A 21974-nucleotide genomic window follows, 5' to 3' on the forward strand; every position below is an offset into this window, starting at 1 on the left:
AGACCCTGGAGCTCTAACACCAAGGAATCGCCACCAACCGGCCGCTGCTACTTTGGGTTGTGACTGTCGGGAGGTGATAAAAATTTGTGTTACTTGCCCTCCACAGTGAGAGTGGCACAATCGGGAGCAGACGGACGGGAACGCTTCCGCCTGGGTGGTGTGTCCTGCGTGCCTGGTGGGAACGAGGCAGCGACTCCCAGCAGAAAAGAGCGTGACGCGAGGAGAAAAGCGTCGTTAATCGGAGCTCGGAAAGCCGGTGGGGAGCTGGGCTTTCAGATCGCGGCTGTGCTCCTATTTCAGTCCACCAGAAGAGAAGGCTCGCGGCGGCAGCCGTGAGGCTTCCCGGCCGTTCAGACCGGGTGGCGCAGCCTGCCCGCAGGCACGGGGCGGAGCAGGGGGCGGTGGGTGCGGCGCGGCTGGGGCGGCTCCGCCGGGCCGCGGGAGGCGCGCGCGCTCCGCCGCGCCGGAAGGAAAGCGGCGGCGGTGGGTGCGCGTGCGGTGCCGCGGGGCTGCGGCGGGGCCACGTGCACCCGGTGCCGCGAGCGGGGCGGCGCCGCGGCCTGCCCGCCATGCCCGCCGTGCCCGCCGTGCCCGCCGCGCCGCCGTGAGCCCCGCGCGCCGCGCCATGGGGCCGGACCTGGGCTGGGCCGCGCTGGTGCTGCTCTTCGCCGCCTCGCTGCTCACCGTGGCGGCCTGGCTGCTGCAATACTGGCGGTCCGCGGCCCTGCGAGCGCCACGGCGGCGCGGGGCGGCGGCGGAGGAGGCCGGGGCGCGGGCGCTGCTCGCGGCGCTTCTCGCCCTCAGGTCCCTACGGGAGCAGTGGCAGCGAGCTTGGGTGCGAGCTCTCAACAGCCAGGCGCGCCGGCACGGGGTACGGCGGGGCCCGAGCGGGGGAGCGGCAGCGAGGTGAGGCGGGCCCGCCCGCCTGCTCTTTGTTCGCGGGTGCCGGAACAGCCCTTTCCCGCAGGGCGCTCCGGCCGGAGGAGCCGTTAGGCACCGGGAGCCCTGCGGACGGCTCCGTTCGGCCCGCGCGGGAGTGCGCTGCGGTGTGCGAGCGCGGAAAGGGCAGAGTGGGTTGCCGCGCGTTATTTAACGCGGGTTGGAGCAATGCTGTAGTCACTCTGATGTTTCCACAGCAATCTCTTCGAATTTTTCTGGTATTTATTTTCTTTAATCTCCCAGTATTACCGTTGTACTATCTGTAGTTTTGAAGTTCACGAAGGAGAATATGCCTTGATGCTTCCATATGGAAATAATTGCATTATAGCTTGCGTTGCCTGCAAGGCAGGGACTTAATGCCCACAGAAACTGTGGTCCAAAGCAGTCCAAAGTCTATTGCAATCTCCTTTTTTTTTTTCTGTCGTGTGAGTGGGAAGGCATTACCTTCCTGTTAAGTTGTATAGGAAAATCAAGAGTTAAAAAAGGTTAGCATGAAGCTAACGTGTTTGAAGAAAAGGCAGTTAAAGTCTCGAAGAACATGATGCAAATTTGTGTTTGAGTTTTCCAGCAAGATAGGGAAAGTATCTCCCCTTTTGACAAAGTGACAAATTCTAGGCTAGATTCAGTGTGAAGTGCCTTCCCCCGACGGGCATAGTGCTTCCCCGCTTCCCCTGTAGAAACTCAGCCTCTGCTTCCATGCCCCTCTTACCACAATGCAGTAGTCATCGTGGTCAAAGTGTCGCTAGTTTCCCATATCTGATACGCCGTGCTTTTCTGTCATATGTTGAATTACTCAGATTCTCATCAAATGACCTGAATTTATAAGTTGCAGAATTTAGGAGTCTTGTAAAGGGAAGATGAGCCAGTGGCTGAAATGGCATGGTGGCCCCTGGAGGGCTACACTTCAGTTTCTGCTGCAGCTGCTCCTTGTCTGGAGCATGTCTATTCAGAAAGCAGCATTGCCTCATTGAGTTGCTGGGTCTAAAAGCTGTTCTCTGAAGCAGGGTCTGGGAGTTGTCCTGGAGGACTTCGCCTTATGTGAGATCTGGATGAGATTGGGACTTACCTGGAGGTGCTTGTATCTGTTTAACTGGGAAACAATTAAACTGCTTATATGTGTTTAACTGTGGAAAAAACTCCATCTTAGACTGTTCTCCTGCCTTCAGGAGAACGGCAGCCCGTTCCTGCTAATGCCTTGCCTTTGAGCTATAGAATTCCAGCATTCAGCTTCCCAGTGCTCATGAAATGGGCTTAAGCAATTGATTGAGTCTAACTGAGAGAGAACAGTTATGTTTTCACTAGTGTTTCCTCCTTGGAATTAAGAGGTATAAATTCCTTTGGACATGTAGGAGAAATGGCACAAACTTCAGTGGAGGATGGAGATGGAAGACTTAGCATTGTCTTTGAATCCGAGTAACGCAAAGCCACGGAAACGCGCTCAAGGTGGCGTTAAAGTAATTATGTAAGGTTTTCAGTCACGTCTGAACTTGGAGATTTATATAGAAAGTTACTGCTTTTCAACATTAGGCTTAGACTCACAACTGTATTTTATAACGCAGTTGTTTTTGAGGCATCTCTTAGACAGATAAGGCAATTAAGCAATTGAAAATGAGCCTTTCGTCTTTTAGTCAGCACTTTGACACGGAATTTTTGTGAGATGCATTCTGCCAAGGAGCTCTACCACGGGAGCTCCACCTTGCTTTACACCCTGTAGCATCAGTAGAAGAAGCAAGACTGTTTTAGTCTCAGTCCTTGCAACTTTGCTAACATGTTGCACGGCTGAGTAACTTTTCCTTGTCCGGACAAATTACCCCTTCAAGTGAACTAGCCGGCTGCCAAATAGTAACAGAGTAGGGACTTAATAATGTTAAAGTCCTAATTCCAATTGATATTTTTTTAAAAGATGGTACCCCCCGGTCCTGTAAAAGCTCAGTACAGTTAGGGGAAGTCAGCCTCATGTTGGCTACAGTCTTCCGTGTGTATTTCATGTATACTTTTTAAAGACCACAGAGCAGGAGACTTGTTCTGGGCTGGGTGTGTGTTAGGGGTTTCTTTGTTTTGTTTTTGTAATGAAATTTTATAAAGGATAGTCCTGCCATCTGCTGAGGTCTTGATGGAGAAGCTGCACCTTTTTTTGCAGTGCACTGTGGTTTTCAGGTAAACCTCAGTTTAGAACTGATGGCAATTCTGTCCTTGCAAATATGCTAGCGTTGTCATAAAAAGCTTTGCCCTGTGGCCCCCTTGCCTCCAGTCCCTGCCTTCTACAAATTTATTCTTGTGTCCGGTCAAGGGATGGGACGTAAGGCCTGATGGCCCTCATTGCAACTGATGGCTGCTCTTTCCCTGCTCCCAGTCTGACTCTACCCCATGTCCCCTTTTAAGTCCCAACGGGAGTCTGGGATAGATGTGTGCTTAGAAGCTAGCAATTTCACTTTCTCCCAGGGATACTTATTCTATCTATCTCAGTGAATGCGAGTACATAATGTATGTGGTAGGAGATTTATAGGAGTGGATTGGTGGTTGGAGCATGCCAGCATGTGAATTTGAGTGGATTGTGCTAGGAGCGTGGTCTGAGGGGGCCAGGAGTGGACAGGTGAGGGTCAGTCCGCTTTCCAGCTGCGTCTCATTCTCATCCCTGGTACTTGAGAGAGCAACTTCACGAGGTGCCACATTTTTTGTATATTTTGAAATAACAGCTGCTAACATTTAGTATTTCCTGTTGGGATTACAATTCTCTTGTCCCAAAATGGAGCAAAGACTTGAAAGGAGTTGTGTTGCCTCTGAAGTGCATGCTGCCCTTTTCATTTTATTTTTTCTGCTACGTTTTCTCCACGCCTTGGAGGATATATAGATTCATGCTACCTTATGCCTTGGAGGATGTATAGATTCATGCTACCTTGTGCATGTGGTTCATTCCGAGCAGGCTGAGCAGCGAGATCTTTTGAAGTTGACCAGTGCCTCCCAGTTTGGTGAGACTGTGAGGTGTTGGGAAGAACCTGGGGTAGCTTGCTGCTGATGATGAAATACTTGAGTCATTGGGCAGAGATTCTGGTCACAGAGAGAAAAAGGTGATTTGCTATTTTGGACTGACCCACGTGAGCGAATACATGGCTCCAGTGGAGGAGGCTGTGAGAGAAAGAAACAGCAGGCATTACTAATATGAAACAGCAGGGAGTGATCCAATACTGGTTATCCATTCTCAGTTTCATCACTGAGAGAGCTGCTTTGTGTCTGTTAGAAGGAGGGTGTGCATCTGGACTAGTTCTTGGTGGGCAAGCAGTTCTTCAGGTTGAAGTGTTTATGCCTGTCAGATTGGTGTCCCAGAGCCTTTTCTGCCCCTCACTTGGGTCTGTCTGTAGCATGGAGGTGGCAGCGCAGAGTCTCATTTGCTTGAGAGGAATGTGGCTTGATGCACCTCTGTCATCTCTTCTGATTGTTCTGGCCCTAAAATGCAATCAGCTTGGCAAATGGTCGTGTCATAGTGCCCAGATTTCCTGCTTTCTCTGTCTCTCTTTTTGTCCTTCGTGAGCAGACGGAATCTTTGAGGGCTGGGTTTTGTGGAGGGATGCTCTCAAACTCTTTATCTTGGTCTTATATTTCTTAAGAAGGGTTCTCTGTACAGGACTGGTCTTGAAATACAGGGAGATCCTCAAATGAAGAGGACAGTGGAGATTGTAATCTAAGAAACCAGAAGAGGATGGAAAAAAAGGAACAAGTTGAGCACAGGAGCTGATGTACCATATGCTGAGGATGTGGATTTTGTTAATTGTTTATGGGGGGGGGGGGATGTGTTTGGTTTTGGTGGCAGTGGTTTGGTATTCTTTTTCCTTGGAGCAGGATTACCATACAGAGGGGGGAGAGAGAGAGAGAGCGTGTGTGAAGAAACAGCAAAGCTTCTGCAATGAGGAAGGGATAATGCCCTCAATCCATGGTTGACTGTTATCCAGATCAATTTTCCATCCTCATTTGGGTTTACCTGTCTGCAATTAACATAGTGTTTGTGAATTCAAGCCTTAATCGGACACCTTGTTTCCTTTCTCTGTATGGACAAGCCAAGGAGGGTAGAATTACAGTCTGCGATGGTTCTGGGTGCCGACTGGATTTGTGGAAACGGGCCAGAGTGTCTCTGGGGCCCCACATCATTCATCCTCTTTGAAACTATCTGGGCTGCTCTGACTACTGGGAACTGACAGAGTTTTCTCTTTGTAGAGTTCAGTGCAGATCACATTTGAAGAGGGTCCTCAGTTACCACAAGCTGCAAATATAAGTTGTGTGACATGCAAGGGACAGTCGGACCACAGCATGGTAAGGCTTTGCTTCTTCTGAACTGTACAGTGTGGGGTTTCTCCATTGATGGTGTGTTCGACAGACTGCTGAGGCCTGTGATTGAGATGGTGGAACCAGGGAGGTTTTGGTGAGGTCTGTTTGGAGGAGTTTGGAGGTCTGTCTCCCATTTGGAGGCTCTGGAGCTGCACATCGGTGAGCTCTGCGAGGGAAGATGTATTGATGGAGCCGGGGTGTATGAATGCTGAACCCAAACATCAGGGTCCTACAGTGGAGAGCAGAAGAGAACTCTTGTCACTGTACAGGGTCTGATGTGGCAGGTTTGCAGTGCAGAACTTGGTGAGAATATCACAGCTGACTCTTGCTGAGATACAGACTCGTCTTTTCTTTTTAGGTGCTGTGCTGCCATCTGTCAGCTGAAGCTGTGAAATTTCCTGTCTCTGTTACTCAGCAGTCTCCAGTTGCTGTTTCTGTGGACTCCTATCATGTCACTTTGGCTGTGCTGCAGGCTCAGGTAAGGTTTATAAGAAATTAGACGTTGACCTTACTCCTTCATCTAGTCCCACACTGATCGAGGAAGGAGGACCTGATTCAGTGCAAATAAAGGCCTCGTTGGGCTGGAAGAAGCAGTGTGCGGTCGCTAACATTTGTTGAGGTGGCAGATATTCCCCATCTGCATGCTGAGTCTTGTTTTCCGAGTCTTCATCTGCAGATTTCGGCTACAGCTATGTTTCGGAAACTTAGCTGTAAGAAATTCCAGAGAGTTCTGAGAATTCAGTGGCAGCATTCTGTACTGTGTTTTTAAGTGGGTATTTAAGAAGCGAGAAGTCCAGAGAATTCATTTCCCTTCATGGTACAATGGAAAGGGGAATTATGTCCTGTGGATATGTAAAAGTATGGTGTCCTGGTAGTGGGTGTGAAGAAAAAATCTGTGGTCAGGAGTAGCTTGCTTTTCCGTTCCCCTTGTTACATTCACAAGAGCATGATACAGCTTTTTCTGCATGTCGAATATCGGAGATGCTTCTTCCAGCAAAGAAGCTCTGAAATCACAGTGGGTGGTAACTCCATAGTTGCTTTCTGGCTGGATTTGATTCTCTTGAATGTGGTTTTGTTTCCATCGTGATGAACGACGTGACGCCGGAGATGGTATCTTGCTCGGAGGCAGTGCACTCATACGTGCACCCCAAAAAAATTAAAAAATAGACATGGCAAAATTAGAAGTAATCCAGTCGTAGCAGAAGCCAATCCCATGCTGTTGCAGGTGTTGCAGTTTGAAGGTTGTTCTGGAAGCTTTTGCTCTCAGAGGCTTTATTACAATTTTCAGCCTACTTTTATCAGGTCGTTCCAGTTTGATTTTATACTTCTGTTCTGTGGTCATTTAAACAGCTCCTCTCTCTCTTTAGCATGTAGTGTGCCTGCTGCCAATCTAGTTATGGGCGTCAACTGCAGTTGCTTTTCGTCTCTGAAAGGTCCCCTTTCTCACATCTCATCCAATTGCTCCCCTACTCACTGGCATTGTCTGGGTCTCCTTGTCCGCACCTGCTGAAGTTTTGGGTTGATTGTTCGTGTAAGGAATTACACGTGGTATTCTAATTGAGGTCCTGCTGCTGCTGCTGCTGCTTTATGAAATGCTGGATAGATTACCACATGCCTTTCTGCGTTTTGGAATTCTTCAAATTCCATTCTGCTGTGTTCCCAATTGTGCCCTGTCTATTCTGCGGACCTCTTGTTGGTTACTTACCTGGCTACCGTGTCTCATGTCTGTTGCTTTTGTCTGATGACCTTCTGTATTGTCGGTAAATGTCAATCTGTCAATTGAGAACTAGGTTGAATTTCATTACCCAGTTTTTACAAGAGTTCTCAGGTCGGGGGGTCTTCCTATGTGGTTCTGCCTCTGTCTGTCACATTAATGATGCTTTTATGGGTACATGGGTGTGCAACTTTTCAACTTCAGCTAAACTTCAGGATGCTGTACGGTCCGGTTTGTTGTTGCAGACTGTTGGTGCAACCTGAGGATCATCTCCTAGAGATGCATTGCTAACTTATAAATGGTTGTGGTTGCATTTGGCAAGGGTTAATTGATGTAGCTCAGTAAATATCCTATGTGTTGGGGCCCAGTTGGGCACTTTTGGATTGTACTGCAGGCTTTTTCTTCAGTAAAAGAAATAATGAATCATTTTTCCCTCTGATGGTGCCTGGGCATCCAACAGCAGTGAGGAAGCTGGATCTCACTATGGAGCAATGAGGCTTCTGCAGCTGCTTTTATCCCGTAGGCCGGGGAGCACTTGTGTTCTTATGTTCTGTGTTTTACTGTTGCACTGGTGTGAGGGCCTTTAAACTGCTGAATTTGGAATGGAGCAAAAATCACCTAATGTAAACAGAAACAGTTCCTGACTGTGGATATTTGTTCTGGGCCAGGTGGAGATCCACTTGGAGGAGATACAGAATGAGGGTCTCCTGGTGTCATGGACATTCAAGGGCAGACCAAACTTGGACCTTTTGGTTCTTCCGCGACTTGAACTTCCTGAGGTGAGTGGCTAACAGTGGGAGGCTGACTTTGAGTGGAGAAAGGGAGGAAGGAGCAGAAACACCTAGAAGGCAGGCTGCTGTGAAGGAGGAGGGTTGGCAACTCACTGTCATGGCCCTTTAGGGCAGTGGAGGGATTCTTTCACCCTGGAATCGATACTAGCTCAGCTGTGTCACAACAGCGTCCTTGAGGGCCGAAGTGGTACCTATGGAAGGCTTTCTGTCTATGTAGGTTCCTCCTGCTGTTGTCAGATGTAGAGCTGCAAAACAAGCTGGGTTGCCGCTCTTTCTTTGTGTGAGGTGGTGTTTGTTTGTTGTTGTGTTGGTCTGGTTTTGTTGGTTATGTTTGGCGGGGTTTTTTTAAGAGATTAGTTAAGATTTAAGAGATTAATGTGGGGAACCCACAGGTTAGAATTTTAATGAACAGAATGTGGGCGTGCTTGCGCTTCCATGATCCAAATAGGTTGGTTAATTTGTTGTTTTACTGACACCTTTGTTACTTTTTCCTGAGTAGATATAGGGATTTGGCTGTTTTCCCAAAAGCGTGGTAGCACCGTCTCCTGAGGTGGTGAGCATGTGACAAACTGTAGAAATTTACACCAGATAGACTACAGATGTAGAGGCTTAGTTTGTCACATTTAGAAAGCTTGCATTTGCCTGCAGCTTCTACGTGGAAGCTTTAAGCACTGAGGAGAGCGAGTATGGGACATGGGAAAAGTATCGGGGAGGTTATTACTGAGAGAATGACTGTGTAGCGTATTAGAGGCTCGAGAGGCAGGTGGAGCTGTAACTGTGTCCTTTATTTTATGACTTTCCTGCATTTCCTCTTGATTTGCGGAGGGAAGGATGAAGGGAGAGCGGATCTGTCCACTATAAAGGATCTGATCGAGGATACCATTGTCAGCACGAAGCCAGCCATGACGGTGAATTTGATGGCCATTACCGCTGGAGCCAGTGCGGTAAGTCACTCTCCTTGTGTCGTTCTTGTGCCTCAAACACAGGCCCCGAGACACTTCTGAGGGCTGAGGCTCAGGCAGGAATCCAAGGGTTGAGTCTCGCTTCTGGGCGGCAGCCGAATCCTGGCCTGCACTGTCACAGGAGTTTGGGTACTGCAACATGGTGCATAGGGATAAATAGAAATTGCTCCCAAGGGCAGTTCCTTCCACCTCTTTTCTTGAATGCTGATTGTCGGTCATGTACTTGTGGAGCTGGACTGCCTGAGGTACATCTTTGTTTTGGCAGTCTCCCTTGCTCAGAACACCAAGGCTCTGTCCAGGGCAGCCTTTGCAGGCATGGAATGGTCCGTGGTTTGTCACTGTCAGTTGACCGTCTGGTAGCCAGCAAGCTTGTTCTTGCCTGTCTCCTTCTCGGTCTGCCTTAAACTTCCCATCTTAAATAACACGAGGGCCCACTGAAGGTCAATAGCTCGGGAAACCTGCAGCATCATCTCTTGATGGATGGCTTTGCGGGTATTCCCCTGTGTTGGTGTAAGGAGCTAGTTAATAGATACAAGGACAATGCATCTTGCTGCTGTCTGCTGGCGAGTGAACGATAAAGGTATCGGTCTCGCTCTCGTCATTCCTCAGGTACCCAGCAATAAGTTGACTCAAGAGTCCCCGTCCGGAGTAGCAGCAGCCCCTCTGGGTTCTAAGCTGTTGCTCCGGAATCTTCGTGTGCTGAACTTGGGCTGCCAGGGGAAGGGAGGTAAGCGTGAAAACATTGCTGATCCACAAGGGCAAGCGTGCAGGCGGTGAGATTGGAGCGAGTGGATGTTTTGGGTGGGTTTGAATGGAAAAGAGGGACGTGTGCCTGACGAACCACTGCCTCTTGTTGACAAGTGCACACGTGCCCTCTGTCTCTCTGTTGCAGGAGTTGGGGAGATACGCTGTGTGGCAGAGCTAGACAGCCCCCCGCAGCAGAAGTGGACGAGGCCGATGCCAAGTGGCAGTGTCGGTGCTGCAGGAGAGATGGAGTGGACTGATGAGTTCTTTCTGTAAGTGTCTGCTCCCTTTCTGGCCTACCCACAGTGTAGGTGGACCGGCACAGTCTCTGGGTGTCTTTACCATGCTGCAGTAACTGATGTGCGTGGGGCAGTGGTGAAGTCTGCACCACGGGGCGATGTCCATTTGTGCTGCCCCCATGCTGGACTACTGATTCTGGCAATTGGTCCAAGCTCACATATGTATTTCTCACTTCCCTGGACACTTTGTGTTTTAACTGGGTGGGCAGAAACACTGACTGTAAGAGCAGCAGGTGCAGTAGGGCTGTAGCATAAACAGCCTTTCAGAGAGATTGCCCTCTCAACTTCCACTGGCAGCCTACACAGCTCTGCAGGGCACACGAACCAGAGTTCTCATTTCTGTAGTTTGGTGCTCTAGTCGTGTCCTCCACAGCAGTGCATGCTACTGAAACTTTGGAGAGGGTGATGAGGCATGTGAGATTTGAGGGAGGGAAGATACAGAATGAGGTTGTTTGCTCCATGGCCACTTAGAAAAGAGTGCCTAACACCAGCCCATCTTCGATTTCAACAGGGAGTTGGGACCTAGAAGCAAAGAACTGAAACTACAGGTGCTGGGGAACAGCGACGGAGGGGGAAGTGAGTATGGGCAGCCATAAGATGGGTTGTAAGATGGAGAGGCAAAAGTGTCTAAGGGACTTACTGCACTTTAAGCCTGTGGTAGTTCAATGTTTGGTACAACGTGCGATGAATTCTGCAAAGGACTTTTCATATTTAGCTTTATGTGAGCTTCTGACTGTGTGAAGTAACTCTGGGTTCTGTTCTTCTTACCAAAATGGTCTGGATCTGACCTTGAATCAGGAGGTTCCTGTGGCCTGCCTGTCTCCATTCTGAAGCAGGGAGGGGCATGCGGGATTTTCCCTCCCGTATTAGGAGAGCTTTGCGTACGGCTCTTAACTGTTTGTTTGTACTCAGTCAGGGACTAACTGCAGTATCTATTTTTGATGGAGGCCACACAATGGTCATCTTTTCAATGCAGCTGATTCCTGGATTGTTAACGAGGAGCGGAGGAGCGCTGCCTGCCCCTTCTCCCTCTTGAACCTGGGAGTTAGCAGAGTTGTGGGGATCTTCTGTGTTGGCCCATGGGGCTGCTTCCCAAAAGTAGGGGTTACCTTGGAGATGTCTGAGGTGCTGAGGTCCTGTGAAGGATTTCATTTTTACTCTCCCTTCTTTGCAGATGTGCTGCTGGCATATGCCACACTTTTGATTGATTCTTCGGGCAAACAACCATCTGGGAGACAGGTCTGCTCACTGGCCCCGGGAGCTGGACAGTCACTGACAGCTGAAGCTACCATTACATTGGAGGTGAGCTCATGACCCCCCAAGCTCTGCACACACGCACGCTCTGGAAGCATTCGTGATGCGAGCCTCTAGCTGGAGACACGCATGCTTGGACCTGAGCTTGGTGCAGAGGACTAGCAGACCCTTGTGCCGTGGAAGGGTGGCTGTCACCAGACCCTCGGTCCCTGAGCCTCTGGCTGTTGAAACAATACCGTATTGGGGATGGCTCCTTGATGCCCAGAGCTCTAGCTTTTGTTGCCCAAACATGCCGGCCTTTCCATCTGGGAGGAAGAGAACCTCTCTGAGCAGTGCTTTACTCTTTATAGCTGCTGTTCCAGGAGGCTCCTGCATCTTTGAATGCTCATCACGGCGCATCTCTGCGAACCAGCATCACCCCCACTAAGAAGGTGGAGATGGACCGGACCATCATGCCCGATGGCACCATCGTGACTACTGTCACCACAATTCAGTCCCGGCCCAAGGCAGACTGCAAACTGGGTGAGGCTGCGCAGCAGCAGGTGTACTGTACAGGTGGCTGCTATGGCAGCACAAACTTAGCTGCAATATTCCCATGGCTGCTCACGAAGGCAGTAGCAAAACTGTTTAGCCATCACATCTGGTCATTGCAGGCATGAGCTTTACGTACCACTTCTGGTGTGCGGGTCGGAACACAGGCATCCTTGCTGTTCCCCTAGCGTCTTCGTGGCTGGCTGGAAACCCTTGTGTAGCCCTAGGGGAGAGAATTGATGCAGCTCTGTGTCTGGGGGGAAGGTGAGGTAGGGATGAGCCTCTCTCACACCCTTTTGGCGGTGGGAGGTCTAATGTGTATGCCGCCGCATAACTTCTGCATGATGTCAGGCTAAGTGTTTAGCCGTGCTTTCTCTAGTTTCTTCATTGCTAAAGAAGTCACGCTGAACATGCTGAATGTGGAGCCAAAAGCATATTGACCTTGCTTACTAGGGGTTGTTGCTGCTTGCGCTCTGGTGTCCTGGTGAATGTGGTGCTGGATATTCCAGGAGGTGGGGCTTGACACAAATGAGGTATTGCTATGCGTCTGCTTCACAGGACTGCAGCCCAGAAAGGCAACCATATCCTGGGCTGCATCAAAAGAAGCGTGGCCAGCAGGTCGAGAGAGGTGATTCTCCCCCTCTGCTCTGCTCTTTAGAGACTCCACCTTGAGTACTGTGTCCAGCCTTGCAGCCCCCCAACACATGAAAGACACGGACTTGTTGGAGTGAGTCCAGAGGAGGGCCACTAAGTTGGTCATGTACCTGGAACACCTCCCTGTGAAGAAAGGCTCCCCAGAGAAGAGAAGGCTCTGGGGAGACATTATAGCAAGCAGCCTTCCAGTACCTAAAAGGGGGCTTACAAGAATGCTGAAGAGGGATTTTTTACAAGGGCATGCAGTGATAAGATGAGGGGGAATGGCTTTAAGCTGAAGTAGGGTAGATTTATATTAGCCATAAGGAAGAAATTTTTTCCCCTGAGGGTGGTGAGGCACTGGCACAGGCTGCCCAGGGAAGCTGTAGCTGTCCCTGGAAGCATTCAAGACCAGGATGAATGGGGCCCTGAGCAGCCTGGTCTAGTGGCAGGCTGGTTGGAACTAAGTGGTCTTTAAGGTCCCTTCCAACCCAAACCATTCTGTGATTCTGAGTTTTTGCCAGTAGGCTTCTTACTGTGTTGTTGTCACAAAGCCTTACAGAACCAGCCTTGCAGGCTCTCCGAATGCTCGCTTGAGGCTTTCTGGGGTTGTGTGTAGGGGGCACAATATGATAGCATCATAAGCTATATGCGTAAGCTTCATCTCCACTTACTGGGATCTCTGTGTCTCTTTTGCTGTGAAGATTCGCCATCGAGGTCGCCTTCCAAGGTGGAAGTGACTGAGAAGAAGACAACAGTGCTTTTGGAGACCGGCTGTCCTCATGGCCACTTGCCCAGCGGTAGCCGTAAGTGCTTGGAAATTTGAGGCTCTTACTGAAGTAGCGGTGTTCCTTAGCCTGTTTTGGAAAGTGGCAGTCTGAGTGCGGTTCCCTGAGCTCATTTACATTTTCTGCTTCAGAGAATGTCCAAGCGCCTGAGTGAAGGTGGGGGCAGAAGGCTGGTGGTGGGGTGTGGGCAGGTAAAAGACATTCCCATTTGACTATCCAGTGACTATGAGTGTTTCCTTGCTTGGCAAGAACTTTCCAGTGTATCTGGACCCAAAGAACTTTGCTCACCCTGCACTTGGGGCTCTGACTGTGTCTGGAACAGAGCACTGCAGCCGTTTTGACAGTTCGCCGCCAAAGCAAACTATTGGGAGTCTTTGGAAGTCTTCAGTGAGCGGGGATTGGGGGGGGGGGGGGCGCATTTTAATGATATGCCTGGTGGGAAATGAAACTTTTCAGGTACCTAAAAAAGCCAAGAGCTAGCTATACAGACCTCCCTTTGTTTGGTTTATTTGGACAAGTCTGTAATAAACTCTGGGTGGGGAAACTACGTTTGTGTGCATGTAAGTTGCCTATTACAAGCATCGCGGTCGGCAAGCGACCTTTTGCCTCTGCTGAAGGTTGCTACTCCAAGCATTGGTATTTTTCTTGTGCTCAGGGGATAGCCATATGCCCAATGGCTTGGATCCAGTGGCCGAGACGGCAATCAGGCAGCTAACTGAGACGAATAACAAGACCATCAAGAAGACGCCAACAAAACGTAGTACACTGATCATCTCAGGAGTGTCCAAGGTCTCTGGTAGTTAGGAGCTGCATTTCCAGTCTGGGAGGTCGTTTTTAGGGATGCGTGCATGAAGCTAACCTGTCCTGTAGGGATCAGTGTGGGAAGGTTCCAGCACAGATGACTGGCTCATCAGAAGCCTTTCGCTGCTTCCCAGTGAGCATCAGAAGGTACCTTGCCAGTCTGCTGGGCAGCTGCTGGTGGGAGTTCACAGCAGGTAGCTGCAGAAAGGGAGGTGGCTGCCATAGCTGGTTTTGAACCTTGTGGAGAATATAAGGAGTTCTCCTTGAACTTGGCTATGGGAGTGAGGGACATGCAGCAGAATGCTTTGTCATCGGCCACGTTACAGTATATTTCAGCCAAAGAGGGATAATTGCGCATCGGTGCTATCTAGCACTGATGATCTGAGCTGGGCCATCCATATGTAGGTGTAGATGGAAGTAGGGAGATGAATGCAATTCTTTTGATCCTGTCTTCATGTCTGTCTGCCCTTCTAACCCCCCTTCAGGTACCTATTGCTCAAGATGAAATGGCACTTTCTCTGGGTTACGCCGCATCCCTGGAGGCCACAGTGTATGGGGACTCTGAGGCAGAGGGCACAGCTGAGCGGATGCACGATTCTACGGAATTGTCACGGCCACTGGAAGCGTCGCCATTGGGACAAAGGGACAGTCAGGAGCTGGACGAGACAACGCGATCGGACATCTCTGAAAGACCGTCGGTGGAAGATGTTGAGTCCGAAACTGGTTCCACGGGAGCCCTTGAGACCAGGAGCTTGAAAGATCACAAAGGTAAGGATGAACTGTTAGATGGTAGCTAACATGAGCCTGTAACATTAGCTGTACATGAGGATAAAGTGGCATCCAAGTTCCCCACCCCTTTCAGCATAGCAAAGAGCAGCTTCTGACGGAGCATGGAAGAGCCTGCCTTCCTCTTGTGGTTTTTCCACTGGAGTGATTCCAAATGCCACCATCTGTAGGTGTCTGATTCCTGTAGCCTTTTTAGTTTCTATTCTCCCTTGGATGGGAACCCTGCGCAGCCTGTGTATTCTGGAGACCCCCTTTTGTCTCCCTGGCCTCCAGGTCCACGGATGAGGCGCATGTCCGTAAATAATGATTCCTCCTCTGAATGTGGCCACCCATGGTGTGGAAGTGCAGACTGCCCAGCAATGTGGATTGTATGGGCCTTGATTGCCCTCCTCCTTTCTCTGTTAGTATCGAAGCAGCTAGTGCCTCTGACCTGTCGTACTGTAAGATGTCCCCACAAACTCACTTCTTTTAAATGATGGAGTGGGCCGGCCTCAGCCTAGCTGCTGTCCTCGCCTTTCCGCACATTTGTCAGTTAGGTGGATGGCGCATCTTGGATTTTTCCGCTACCGACTTACGTAAAGAAATGTAAATCGAAATCTTGGTTACTCGGATTATCAGAGTGGGACAAGTTTTGGGGGGTTGTACCCCGTTACAACCAGGTACGGGTTGAGCTGCGGAGGCCCCTTTCTTGCACGTCAGTGGGTAGAAGGGTGTGCGACCCAGATTCTTGAGAGACCTGGCAGGTGGGGAAGAGAGGGAATATGGAAAGCAAACACCCTCCACAGGAAATACCCTAGGAGTGTTACATGGCGTGCAGGTTTTGGATGTACCTTTCTGATCCATTTGAGGTTGAGAGCAATTGGCATCTCCATCTTCTCCTGCTGGAGTGAGTCATAAGGAGCCATTGGCATTTTCTGCCTCCAGACCGGGCACGTCATGAAAACACAGGCAGTTGTTCCAGGCAATCGATGACAAAGTTAATCCGTGTGCCCTTGAGACAGGCTGGTCTGAGAGGCCTTTTTCCTCTTATATGTTCCTCTCAGGGTGTTCAGATCCAGATGTTCTCGCTTGTTTTCCATTCATATGAGTCTTGCCTTTCATTTAAAATTCTGCACTCTTCCACTGAGCGGAGGACGTTGTTTATGCAGAGGGGACACAGGGCGGAATGTTTAGTGGGGCGGCTTGTTGACGTTGCAGTCTGTCACGAACTGAGACTTTGCCTTGCATTTGGAAGCTGAGATTAGTCGACCTGCCGTGTACCTCTGCCGCTCAGCGTGGAAGCAGGCTGCTGCATGTGTGAGAATGGCTGGGTGCATTACTGTCCCTGAAACTCGCCACTGCAAGATGCTATCACAGTTTCTGTCTCCTTCCTGTCTCTGCAGTTAGCTTTCTTCGGAGCGGTACCAAGCTCATCTTCCGGAGAAGGAGCAAGCAGAAGGAAGTGGGCCTGAGCCAGTCACACGATGACTTGTCCAATGTCACTGCCAACTCTGCCACCAGAAAGAAAACTGGTAGCTTCTCTCACCGCCTCATCAAACGCTTCTCCTTCAAGTCTAAATCTAAACCCAAAGGTAGTGATGACACATCAGCAGGTGAGAACTGAAGGAAGGAGAAGCCCATCGGAAAGATTTCTCAGAGATTGTTTTCTAGTCTCCTGTCTTCCCACTCCATGGTATCTGTGACTTGCAGTCCAGTTCTTTCCAACCTTGGCTAAGGGAAGACACCCCAGTGCTTTACACCATTTGGGGAGTGGAAGTGGCAAACCCAGGACTCAGGCTGTTTGGCTGCCTTGGCTTAGCCTTCTCTGATTGTTGCACCCCACTGTGCTCTCCCAGAAAATCCAGGTGGCACGCTAATCCCCCTGGGGGTCCCAGGAGCTGCAGAAGTGACTCCGTCTCTGTAGCTGTCTGGCATCGTCGGGTGCCTCACAGAAACGGGGCAGGTCTCTCAAGCGGCAGCCTTCAGAGTTAAAATCAAGAAACTACTGGGTTAGCTACATTGCCGAGAAGTGTGGGATGCAGCCTCGCTCGGCTCTTCTAGTGAGAGAGAATGATGCAGTCACTGATGATCTAAACGCTCTTATTGCTTGTGCTTGGTGCAGAGGCCGTAACCTGAGGCGCGCTGCAGGGCGATGTGCTCCTGGGCTGTGAGCTGTCGGAAGACAGCTGTCGGAGTTGTGGTCCTCCATCTGTCTCTGCCGTTGGAACAGTCTCTGGTTCAGACAGCACTGAGGAGCCCCTGTTTTCTGTGCTGTGTTGGGGAAGGAAGACGTAACCGCTGCACAAGTTTTCGTAGAAGCCTGACCCCTCTCAGGAATGCCTGGTCAGTGCTGTCAGTTCTGCCACCCTGTGCAGCCACCTTGTGACACAGCACTCCTTCCACATCTGTGTTCTTGAACAGGGAAGGGCCTGTACTGGATGCACACCCAGCTATTGCATGAGCAGATCCCTTACTCTTGGGGATGTTGCCGAAGGGCTGCCAGGCTGTCTTCCGGACCTGCAGAGCATTCAGTCTCGTGGTTCTCGTGCCAAGGACTGGCACCATGCTGGGGATGGATGGCAAGGAAAAAGGCAAGGAATGTGGTGAAAGGCAGTCTGATGGGGAGCCTGAAGGCACGTGGCAGAAAGAGGCGAGAGTTTACGTGTTTTCACTGATGAGTTTCCTCTAGTAGAAGGAATCTTTCTGGTTTGCATTTCGTTTTTTCCTGCAAACACGATCCACCCCATTCAAACAGAGGGCATTTCTGCAGTGGGTATTTGCAGAGGGAGAGGTGTGCAGGGGAAAATAGAATCCTTGTGCGGGAGGAGGCCGTTCTTCTAGAGGAACAGTTGTCTGGTCTCCTGGCCCATGCACATTTTGTCTATAATATCCCCAGAAGTTCCCTTCAGATAGCACATAACAATGCTCTTTGGAGAAATAGTCATGCTGTCAATGTGCCTGGTTTGAGAGGAAACTCCTGCTCTCCTGTGGGCTGTGGAGTTAAGGAGGTGGGACAGAGGGGAGGAAAAACCTCACAGAAGAGCTGTTTCCCGGGCCTGACTGGATTCTCTAGCTCTGCTCTTCCGTTAGAGTACCTCCCGTGGTGGTGTCTGTTGCCCTTCCTTATGCAGGATGCTACCAGCTGAAAAAGCAGTTCTCTTGGTGGCGCGCGTAAAACGCGTTTCTCAGAAGGACAAACCTTGGCTTGCCGATTCTGCTGCCGTGTGCTGTTTCCAAAGACCGGAATACGTTCGGTGTGCTGCTGCAAAAGGATTTACAGGCAGCTGTTTCTTGTGTGTTTGTGCAGGTAGGGAAGGCCAGAGTTACAAGGGCTGTCATTGAAAATGCCAGTGTGTGCTAGCAGGAGGGACTCTGCTGTTTTTCCTGCCAACTTCTCACATGATTGGGCATGTGTGAATCCGAAGAATCGTATTGGTCCAGCTGGCTGACCAGGAACTTCTACATCTGTTTTTGTCTGGGAGTCTTTGTCATCCCCAAGCTCTGTCATGTCCTTTATCTTTTGTTTCGTTCCTTATCCACATGGCACTGTGGCTTTGTTTGCACTTCCGTGCACCGTGGATGTCAGAGAGCTCACTGTTTCTCGCTGAGGATCATTTTCCTTGATGCGAGTGACTGTGGTTTGCACTTACAGTGCTGTTGGAGCTTCAGCAGATCCCATCTGTGGCTTGCCTGTAGCAATTCAGCCACCAGTTTGACATAGCCTTCTTTTGCTGGGTTGGTGCAGCGCTGTCACGTGCGGTGCTGTCCTTCTCAGGTACACCCTCGTTCCCAAAGTCTCGGAGTTTGGTTTCAGTTTGGCGTTCTCCCTTGCACCATCCCCTCTACGACTTGCAGCTACGACGGTACTTTGTGTTCCATTTTTGGATTTTATTTATTTGTTTTAACACCATTTCAAGGTATTAAACCTTGAAAGTTTGAACCCAGACAGCACCACTTCTCTAGTGGGATGCTGTGAAGCCTTGCATTAGAAATGCTGGCGGAAGAGCCCACGGCTCTTCAGTTGTGGGTCAATCGAGGACCTGCTGCGAGTCCCGTTTTTTGATAGTTCTGTGTTCTTTTCTTTAAACTGTAAGAGCGTCTTGAGCTGTCTTGGTGCAGAGTGGCTGGAGGTGAACACCGAGGGTCACCACTGTTCCTGGAAATTGGGGATCTGAGGCTCATGTACACAAGGAGGGCTGTGAGGGCTAGCCAGTGTTGTCCTTGTCACTGTAGACCGGAGGCAGGAAAGGCAAGGTTTGTGTCTGACAAACACATACCTAGGTTCTTGACCCAGCATATTTTGGTCTGGCTTGGATGAGGAGGTGATAGGAAAGGGAGTAAAAACAGAAGCTCGAGTTCCTCACCGGCCGTGGGGTCCCTTTCTAGCCATGTTAAATGGGCAGTTCCTGTCATATGTCTGTGGCTTTCGTGTTTTGTTCCGGGTTTGTTAGCTTCAGGCTACGCCTGCCAATGACTTGCAGCGGAGGTACCATTTTTGGTTTTGAACTTGATGCAGCAGAAGACGCCTGCACTGTGCTCGGCAGAATGAATGGCACGCAGGAAGCATGCCAGTAGGGGCATACCTTCCCTCGAATTTTTAGCAGTGTTTTTTACCATGGGCAGTAAATTGTGCTGCAAATCTGTATCTGGTTAGACAGCTTGCAAAGGGAATGGATGTTGTCTAGTGCTGGCAGAACGCATCCCCAGACATTAAGTCCTACATCTGCTTGTGTTTCTTAGAGGAGATGTATTTTCTGACATTTTGTTGCTTCTCAGAGTTGTACAGCATAAGACCGATATTGTAACCTTTTATCTTCTTCTGAATGTTCTCCCTAAGTGCAGATGGTTTTTCAGGGTGTTTGGCTGAAGTGCTGTTTGAGGAACAGAGGGATAGCAGGCCATGGCTCTGCTGTGTGCACTGGAAATTTTCTGGTTCCGATACATTCCTTATTAACCGTGTTGATCCTTCCTCTTCTTATCTGAACAAGGCTTTCTTTCTGGCCCGCAGAGATGTTTTCATCACCCAAGCAGTAGGTGCCTGTTTTGTTAGTCCTGTGAGCACAGGTGAATCTCCTGGTTTCTTAAAGGCACGAATGGTAATGAATCTGCTTTGTGGTGGAGGTGTGATTATTGGTGTGAGAAACAATTCTTCTATCCTAATCTTCTCAGATGGAAAGGGAAGGTCACATAGGGTTTCGTTCTCCAGAAGCTGCAAAGACCCAAGTCCCTGGGAATTTCCCCCCATAGAATTGCTGCTTTGAGAAACCTCTTTTGTATTTAATCCCCGCTTATGTTTCTGGCTTTAGGTCAGAAGAAATGCTATCTGAAATCTACTTTCCCTCTTTAACTTCTTCCAGATGCCTGTGCCCTCACCTTGGTGCTGCTGTGGGCTCTGTGGCATATCATAATGCCTGGGACCACAGAGCAACCCCATGAACGGCACATGCCACCATCAAACTTTTTAAGCTCAAATGATCTGCAGTTGGCAGATTGTTGTCTCAGGGTAGGCTCGCTATTTGCACCTTGTGAAATTGGTCCTTGACCAAATATATGGTGGAAGAGGAACAGCAGAACGGCGGGCTTGAATGCACGGAGGCTTCTGAAGGAGTTCAGCCTGCATATGAGGGCCTGCGTTCCAAATGCCGTGTTTTGCTACTGGCTGCACAAGCAGGAACAATGACTTGTAAATGAAGCCAAAGTAGGCATTTTGTTAGGATTGTTTTAGTTTTTTGGGGTTTTTTTGGGGGGTTTATTTTTGTTGTTGTTGTTTGCTTGGAGGGTTTTTTGGTTTGTTGGGGTTTTTTTGCTTGTTTGTGGGTTTTGTGGGGTTTTGTTTTGTTGGTTTGGTTGGTTTGGTTTGTTTGTTTGTTTTTTATTTTGGCCGAACAGATTTACTAGAATTTACCTGTGGCTGTGTATTTTTGCTTCTCTGAAGAAAATAGATTTATGGTAGCTGTAAGCTGTAAGTATGCTTATAAGTATATTTCTGTCTGGATACGTCTTCTCCCTATGCTTAGGAAAGGCTTTTTAAGAGTCTTGTCATCAAAAAAAGCCCTTGACGTTGGCCCATGAGAGATATCCTCTTGAGTCAGTGGAAAACGGACACAGGAAAAAACGAAGGGAACTGCAAAACCTCAGTGTTCTGGGGGTGCCACAGGATTTCGCGTGATGGATGTCTGAGGCCAGAGGGATTGGGTGCATAGATGTGTATTTGCACACGCTTATAATTAGAGCACGCTCTGCAAATGCCTGTACCGGTAATGGTGCAGAGTTACTGAGGGTGACGGTGCCAATGGGGGCACAGGAGAGCGGCCCTGCCCTACCAGCTTCTGTGGCGTTACATCCGTTCCCTGTGCAGACCTCTGCCGGGGCAGACCTGAGCAAGCAAATCCAACTCCTGCCCCTGCAAGCACCCTCATGCTGCCAGTGCAGTTGAGGGTGGGGTTTTTAGGCAGCGTGACCGAAATGGGGAAGAGCGAGGGCAGACTATTTGGGTGGAGAGCAAGTTCAGTGGAGGGGAATGTAACGAAAACTTCTTCAAACTGATAGAAGAGCACCATGGGCATGTGCCGTTTCTAGACTAGAACTGGGTGCATGGCAAGCGGTGTTGTTACGTTCTTTGGCTCTAGCGATGCGATAGCTTCTCTTGGGTTATTGTTTGCTAAACCTACAGAGAAGTAATTTCTGGGTAGCTGTGGAGATGCTTGAGTGTGTGGAGGGTTGTCCTTTGTGGTCTTTTTGCATTGTTCTCTCCACCCCGCCTTCCCTACTGCAAGGTCACGGCGAATCTCAGGGTAGGGTAACAGTCCCAGTGGTGGCCAAACTTCTGGCAAAGGTGTGCTTGTTATATCGCAGCTCCTTCTATGAGGCGCAACCGGTCCACATCACCTTTTCCTTGCTCGTAATGACCAAATGCCTACATGGGATTTGAATTAGCCCCCCTCCTTGTGTGTGCTCTTTTGTACTTTGATGCTTTCTCTCTGGGTGGATTAAAAATTTTGACCCCAGCTTGTTCAGGTGGGAAAGAATTGGAACTGTGTGGCTAATAATGAAAATTAAACTACTTATGACTAAATGAAGTTCTTGTACCTTTGTAAATCTTGAAGAAGAGTTCTATTGCTGTGTAATGGCTGAATCTGTTAACTTATTAAACCACATGAACATCAAAACCTGATGTAGCGCCGTGAGTTTCCCTCCAACCTGTGCCTGTCTCACCTAAATTCTCCCACTCAGATGATGGCAAACTGTGTAGACCCGTGCAAGGGTCTGTAACACCCCAAAACATTTAAATGTAAGGGGGTAAACCAAGGCGCACAGGAGAAATACCTGCAGTCGAGGAGAAGGTGAGTAGGGTATGAGAGGGGTTAGGTGTGGTCCTTAAAAAAGGGAGGTTACAGACCAAAAATGCTTGGAAGTTTAGCGGGTGTGTTTCT

The 21974-nt window shown here is 49.6% G+C and overlaps 1 protein-coding gene across 1 annotated transcript; it reads left to right on the plus strand.

Annotated features, from left to right (window-relative positions):
- Positions 1 to 625: 625 nt before the first annotated feature.
- Positions 626 to 21685, plus strand: C2CD2L (C2CD2 like; the record flags this gene model as incomplete). Its single annotated transcript, XM_082297050.1, has 14 exons — positions 626 to 871; positions 5149 to 5244; positions 5618 to 5737; positions 7642 to 7752; positions 8595 to 8708; positions 9336 to 9453; positions 9619 to 9742; positions 10281 to 10345; positions 10944 to 11071; positions 11374 to 11545; positions 12892 to 12993; positions 13631 to 13764; positions 14262 to 14544; positions 15945 to 21685. The coding sequence occupies 14 exons, from the start codon at positions 626 to 628 to the stop codon at positions 16163 to 16165; spliced, it is 2034 nt and encodes a 677-aa protein (XP_082153176.1). The 3' UTR covers positions 16166 to 21685.
- Positions 21686 to 21974: the final 289 nt, after the last annotated feature.

The sequence above is a fragment of the Coloeus monedula genome, assembly GCF_965178545.1.
Source record: "Coloeus monedula genome assembly, chromosome: 25".
In the NCBI taxonomy this organism is placed as follows: Eukaryota; Metazoa; Chordata; class Aves; order Passeriformes; family Corvidae; genus Coloeus; species Coloeus monedula.